Consider the following 7,051-nt stretch of genomic DNA (forward strand, 5'->3'; position numbering starts at 1 on the left):
GACCTCAATCCTATAGAAAATTTGTGGGCAGAACTGAAAAAGTGTGCGAGCAAGGAGGCCTACAAACCTGACTCAGTTACACCAGCTCTGTCAGGAGGAATGGGCCAAAATTCACCCAACTTATTGTGGGAAGCTTGTGGAAGGCTACACAAACCGTTTTACCCAAGTTAAACAATTTAAAGGCAATTTACCTAATACTAATTGAGTGTATGTAAACGTCTGACCCACTGGGAATGTGATGAAAGAAATACAAGCTGAAATAAATCATTCTCTACTATTATTCTGACATTTCACATTCTTAAAATAAAGTTGTAATCCGAACTGACCTAAAACAGGGAATTTTTACCAGGATTAAATGTCAGGAATTGTGAAAAACTGAGTTTAAATGTATTTGGCTAAGATGTATGTAAACTTCCCACTTCAACTGTACATCAAGCTCCGTTTCGCCCGTCAGGGTTAATCACACATATTTGAAATGTCAATTTAAGACACGTTAAAATTGTATACCACCCCACACTGTGCACTAAAACAAAATGTCTTCATATGATGAGTTCAGCGTCTTGTCTAGCTTGATTCTTTGCCCAACTACTGTTGATGGGACGGTTTTTCACGAGAAGTACAACGAACTTTTACCATGGAACAGAAAACTTTAGAATTTCATTCAGAAAGTACAATGTGTATTTACGGATTGTACACTTATTGTTTACAGAAAACATTTAATTCATCCAAAATATTAAAATAAAACTTTAATTACCAAGGCTGAAAAGAGGGCAAAACACCAAATGAAAACAGGGTGTCATTGGGGGCAGGACAGTCTAAAGAACTGCCCTCTAACATAATGAGCCAAAAAACATGTTTTTGGAGAAAAGGGAACCTTTGTGTATATTGTAAAAACACTATCCGTGGAGGCCTTGCCGTATCCCCGGCCTGATAGTCATGAGTGCCAGAATGATGCATTGTTCTTCCATCTCGCCTCATTGCTTTTCTGGAATGGAAACAGGATGAATGAAAATTAGATAAATAAATTAAAAAGTAGGGAGATGTCTTGAGATAATCCCAGTGTCCCACACTCCAAGCCATTTACTCTTCTGTGTCCCTCCATGCTCCAAAAATTTACTTTGCACAACAAATATCACCTAATTTTAATTCTCTCACCTTGCCCCTCCACTTCGAAGTCATCCGGCAGCAGTTTGTCCTGTCTGTTACCCAGTGTAAAGGCCAGGAAGGCAAGGATGAGAGAGTCCAAGACACAGATCATGGCCAGGATGTAGGCCCACCTCACCGTACAGTTCCCCAGGGTGTACTTGTCTGTCCTCTCGCCACACATCCTCTTCACCTCTGGGGCGTCCCAGCCGTCAGGGTAGATCATACAGCCCATCACCATCAGGATGGCTGGGGAGGGAGGGACGGACGGACGGACGGACGGACGGACGGACGGACGGACGGACGGACGGACGGACAGACAGACAGACAGACATTACCATTATGGTTAGGGTGTGCCAAACTCATTTTCACCATGGGCCGGAGGGCCGCACTTGAAAATATTCACAGTCAAAATTAGTTATAAATGGTGTAATTTTCTATCCATCACTTTTGGATGACTATTATCAAGATGGACAGAGTGAAGAGACTATACATGACTGTTATCAAGATGGACAGAGTGAAGAGACTATACATGACTGTTATCAAGCTGGACAGAGTGAAGAGACTATACATGACTGTTATCAAGCTGGACAGAGTGAAGAGACTATACATGACTGTTATCAAGCTGGACAGAGTGAAGAGACTATACATGACTATTATCAAGATGGACAGAGTGAAGAGACTATACATGACTATTATCAAGATGGACAGAGTGAAGAGACTATACATGACTATTATCAAGATGGACAGAGTGAAGAGACTATACATGACTGTTATCAAGATGGACAGAGTGAAGAGACTATACATGACTGTTATCAAGATGGACAGAGTGAAGAGACTATACATGACTGTTATCAAGATGGACAGAGTGAAGAGACTATACATGACTGTTATCAAGATGGACAGAGTGAAGAGACTATACATGACTGTTATCAAGATGGACAGAGTGAAGAGACTATACATGACTGTTATCAAGATGGACAGAGTGAAGAGACTATACATGACTGTTATCAAGATGGACAGAGTGAAGAGACTATACATGACTGTTATCAAGATGGACAGAGTGAAGAGACTATACATGACTGTTATCAAGATGGACAGAGTGAAGAGACTATACATGACTGTTATCAAGCTGGACAGAGTGAAGAGACTATACATGACTGTTATCAAGATGGACAGAGTGAAGAGACTATACATGACTGTTATCAAGATGGACAGAGTGAAGAGACTATACATGACTGTTATCAAGATGGACAGAGTGAAGAGACTATACATGACTGTTATCAAGCTGGACAGAGTGAAGAGACTATACATGACTGTTATCAAGATGGACAGAGTGAAGAGACTATACATGACTGTTATCAAGATGGACAGAGTGAAGAGACTATACATGACTGTTATCAAGATGGACAGAGTGAAGAGACTATACATGACTGTTATCAAGATGGACAGAGTGAAGAGACTATACATGACTGTTATCAAGATGGACAGAGTGAAGAGACTATACATGACTGTTATCAAGATGGACAGAGTGAAGAGACTATACATGACTGTTATCAAGATGGACAGAGTGAAGAGACTATACATGACTGTTATCAAGATGGACAGAGTGAAGAGACTATACATGACTGTTATCAAGATGGACAGAGTACATAAAGTGTTTTTATTTCTAAACGTTTTAACAGATATGTATGAAAAAAATCCTCAAAATAAAAGGTGATATTCTGTACTAGCGCCTCATATGAAACATTTGATCTCAAATCCAAAATGCTGGAGTATAGAGACACATTTACAATTTACTGTCTGAATACATAGGGAGGTGAATGTATAGAAATACAGTGAATGATTGAGGTAATATGTGCAGGCAGGCAGGCGGGCGGGCGGGCGGGCGGGCGGGCGGGCGGGCAGGCAGGCAGGCAGGCAGGCAGGCAGGCAGGCAGGCAGGCAGGCAGGCGTAAAACCTGAGTATGTACGGAGGCTTTCGTACTGATATAGACTTGCACTGAGAGACAAAACATCACATGTATCATGTTCCATGTAATCCATCTACCCCCTGAAGGTAGGCTAATCCATCTACCCCCTGAAGGTAGGCTAATCCATCTACCCCCTGAAGGTAGGCTAATCCATCTACCCCCTGAAGGTAGGCTTGAACGTAGGTGTCAGAATCTGGACTCAAACAGAACCCCTTTGGGCTGGCGTCCACAGTGTTGTTGTCACCTGCTGACAATAGCACTGGACCCAAGCCACCTCTGAAAGAGGAGATGTCACTGGGGAGTCACATGACTGTACACGATAGGTTTGTCAACTCTCCTGGACAACGGGGATGACAACTACAACCAGAGGCCGGTATGACTGTACATACCGTATGGCTGTTTGTGAGCCAAGGTTGCCTAGAGGCTGGATAAAGAGGTGGACCCCTCCCCAATTTCCCCCAATCTCCCCTAGGTCCACTCCTGGATGTACATGGTGTCTCACCAAACACAGGACACACTATACATTAAAATGAACAAGTTAGTTAGGTTAGAGAATGCCTTGTAATCTCACCTGATGCAAACTGCATCCACCCACAGATCTTGTAGACGCTCCCGGTGTTGCAAAACCAGAACAGAGTGAAACAGACCATACAGCCCACTATCAGCAGCATGGATGTACCCACGAAGAAGAGGGCTGTCCTAAAGGCTGGGGACGGGATGGAAGCAAAGTCCAAGGCACTTCCTTTATGAAGGAGGAGGAAGAGAAGAAGAAGATTACTGCAATGATCTCTGATGTCCAATGAAACATCTTCTTCTTCTGTCTTCTGTCTTCTGCGTTATTCAAACCCCTCCGAAAGACACACAGAATAGCCTACACATATAGAATAGCCTACACATACAGAGAGGTTGGAGCAGAAGATGACATCATATTATTAGTATAGGGTATCTGTGGGTTGGAGAGGCTGGAGCAGAAGATGACATCATATTATTAGTATAGGATCTCTGTGGGTTGGAGAGGCTGGAGCAGAAGATGACATCATATTATTAGTATAGGATCTCTGTGGGTTGGAGAGGCTGTAGCAGAAGATGACATCATGTTATTAGTATTGGATCTCTGTGGGTTGGAGAGGCTGGAGCAGAAGATGACATCATGTTATTAGTATAGGATCTCTGTGGGTTGGAGAGGCTGGAGCAGAAGATGACATCATGCTATTAGTATAGGATCTCTGTGGGTTGGAGAGGCTGGAGCAGAAGATGACATCATATTATTAGTATAGGATCTCTGTGGGTTGGAGAGGCTGGAGCAGAAGATGACACCATGCTATTAGTATAGGATCTCTGTGGGTTGGAGAGGCTGGAGCAGAAGATGACATCATGTTATTAGTATAGGATCTCTGTGGGTTGGAGAGGCTGGAGCAGAAGATGACATCATGCTATTAGTATAGGATCTCTGTGGGTTGGAGAGGCTGGAGCAGAAGATGACATCATGCTATTAGTATAGGATCTCTGTGGGTTGGAGAGGCTGGAGCAGAAGATGACATCGTGTTATTAGTATAGGATCTCTGTGGGTTGGAGAGGCTGGAGCAGAAGATGACATTGTATTATTAGTATAGGATCTCTGTGGGTTGGAGAGGCTGGAGCAGAAGATGACATCATGTTATTAGTATAGGATCTCTGTGGGTTGGAGAGGCTGGAGCAGAAGATGACATCATGTTATTAGTATAGGATCTCTGTGGGTTGGAGAGGCTGGAGCAGAGAGGCTGGAGCAGAAGAGCAGCCCATTAAGCAGTTTAGTGATTAGAACAATGGTTCAAGGGGATGCGTTTTTTCATTCTCATCACAGTTTTTACTCTGTACTGAAGAATGAACTGCTGACATTGTGTCAACTGTGGACTAATGAACAAAATACTAAAAGATAGTTATTGTGTAAAGTGACTCTTTAAAGGGGCAATCTGCTGTTGAAACAAATACAAAGCGACTCCTTTCGGTAAAAATCAGAGGGATGGGGCTGGAGAAATTTGACCACTCTCAAACGTATAGACAGAGCTATGGATGCAAGGACTGACCATCCATGATATCAAAATAATATTTGTAACCATACCTTGAGGCTGTACAGTGATTGATTACATGTACTTTGATTACAAACATTTGAAGTAAAACAATCTTATAGTTTGGGTTCTGATGAGGTACAATAGTTTAACTAAGCTTAACTAAGCTCATAAGTTATATTCTTCAAGAATCAACGGGTTCGTATCACTTATTTTTATGTCCAAAAATGGATGTAGCAACTGCAGATTGGCCCTTTAAGTGCCTTGCCTTTACAGATGAGCTCCGAGGTCAGCGCGTTGCCGATACAGTAGTGAAACAGGCCGAAGTATCCGGCCTGCGGGGTGTTGACGCTGTCCCCGATCCAGTACGGTTGGATGAACACCACCATTTCTATGATGGAAAAGCAGATGGTGAATATCGCCCACAGGACACCGACGGCTCGCGCGTTCCTGACGTAGTTGGTGTGATAGATTTTGGCCGCCTCCTGCGCAGGGAGCATTTTCTCACTTTTTGATTTGGTCTCAACTTTCTCTGTTGTTGACATCTTGTTGACGAGGAAATAGAGGGTGGTGAGGGTGAAGACGTGGAAGATGCGCAGATAACTTCTCGAGTCACCAGAAAGTCACCCGTTTTGAGTCAGCAGAGAGTATGAGCATGAAGCTTTCAGGTGAGATACTTCTCAGGGTTTACTGTCAGTTACTGTCGGTTTGAGTTTCTCTTCAATGCCAACTTGTTTTCAGTGAACGCTCCGCTTGGTCGTCTGCCAGACACTTCCAAGGATCCAGATGAACTTGTCATATAGAATTATAATTGAATGTATAAAAGAAAGATTTAAGTCCACAAAACAAATCTTTTCTAATACAAGACCCACTGAGCGCTCAGATCATTGTCTTTGTTTTACTTTGCCTTGAAGTCCGTGAGAAGATCAGTGCTCTGTAGCAGCAGACAGATACCACTTGTTAAGAGTTGGTGTGTCTCCTAAGGTGTTGGAATCAAACCGTGCCAGTAATGGTGTGATATGTTGAATTATTCAAGGTAAGGAGATGAGAGACGTTAGGAGTGATGGACCACGTTGCTTAGTGGAACCAGATACATCTAGCTACGTGTTAATCATTTGATTTATTTATAAGGCTGTTGACTAACGGGACAATTCTCCAATGTGATGTTTTAACCTCAACATTGTTCACAAACGCAAGAAGTAGTTGTTTTTAATAACACAACATAGCTTTGTTACAATATTAAATGTCCAATGCAGCCGTTTTTATCTCAATATCAAATCGTTTCTGGGTAACATTTAAGTACAAATACATCAATCACTTAGCACCGTTCCTTTCTATTTGATGAAACGACTTAAAGCCTAATTAAATCGGTTAAGATGACATCTCACGGAGACATAATACGCGCAGTTTGAGGTTCTCCAGGATGTGAATTCTCAGTGCTGCCCCCTCTAATTGAGTAACTTAAGTTGAACGCCGACAGCAACTAAATTATCCTTAGAACTTTTCTGTGTGCAATTTTTAAAATAATCGTTTCAAGTGAAGATTCACCACGAAGATTGCCATTTCTCCATTCCCGATCATGTTTTCTGCAGTACCGCGGTCGGCCTTGAACTTGCTTCAATGAGAGGGGGCAGTCATTCTCCCCTGGTGTAAATGTACAGAGTTTACTGGCATGTCACATTGGAGTCACACGATACTAGCACAAGGCATAGCTAAATACTATAGAAACATAATATACGTCTGGCCCATGGTTTCCATTAGCCGACAATTGCTGTTTTTTGGCCAATTTTTTTTTAAATGAAAAGCTGATAAATAAAACTGTTTCCGGTCAGAATAACCGGGAGAAATATATATTTAAAAACAATTTGCATAATTGTGTGGAATTAA

At 42.3% G+C, this 7,051-nt stretch overlaps 1 protein-coding gene across 1 annotated transcript; it reads right to left on the bottom strand.

Moving 5' to 3' along the window:
* Positions 1-1,091: 1,091 nt before the first annotated feature.
* LOC110533038 (LHFPL tetraspan subfamily member 5 protein-like) lies at positions 1,092-5,838 on the bottom strand. Its single transcript, XM_090185411.1, has 3 exons — positions 5,433-5,838; positions 3,688-3,858; positions 1,092-1,392 (listed from the first exon to the last, which is right to left on the bottom strand). The coding sequence occupies exons 1-3, from the start codon at positions 5,707-5,709 to the stop codon at positions 1,133-1,135; spliced, it is 708 nt and encodes a 235-aa protein (XP_090041537.1). The 5' UTR covers positions 5,710-5,838; the 3' UTR covers positions 1,092-1,132.
* Between the last annotated feature and the right edge of the window lie 1,213 nt (positions 5,839-7,051).

This window comes from Oncorhynchus mykiss, chromosome 9, assembly GCF_057628025.1.
Source record: "Oncorhynchus mykiss isolate SJ-2025 chromosome 9, ASM5762802v1, whole genome shotgun sequence".
Taxonomy (NCBI): Eukaryota; Metazoa; Chordata; class Actinopteri; order Salmoniformes; family Salmonidae; genus Oncorhynchus; species Oncorhynchus mykiss.

Coding starts and splice junctions, on each gene's coding strand:
- LOC110533038 (XM_090185411.1), bottom strand. CDS start 5,709: ATGTCAACAACAGAGAAAGTTGAGACCAAATCAAAAAGTGAGAAAATG. Junction 3,859..5,432: donor CTCGGAGCTCATCTGTAAAG/GCAAGGCACTTA, acceptor TCCTTCATAAAG/GAAGTGCCTTGGACTTTGCT. Junction 1,393..3,687: donor GTGGATGCAGTTTGCATCAG/GTGAGATTACAA, acceptor CTCCCTCCCCAG/CCATCCTGATGGTGATGGGC.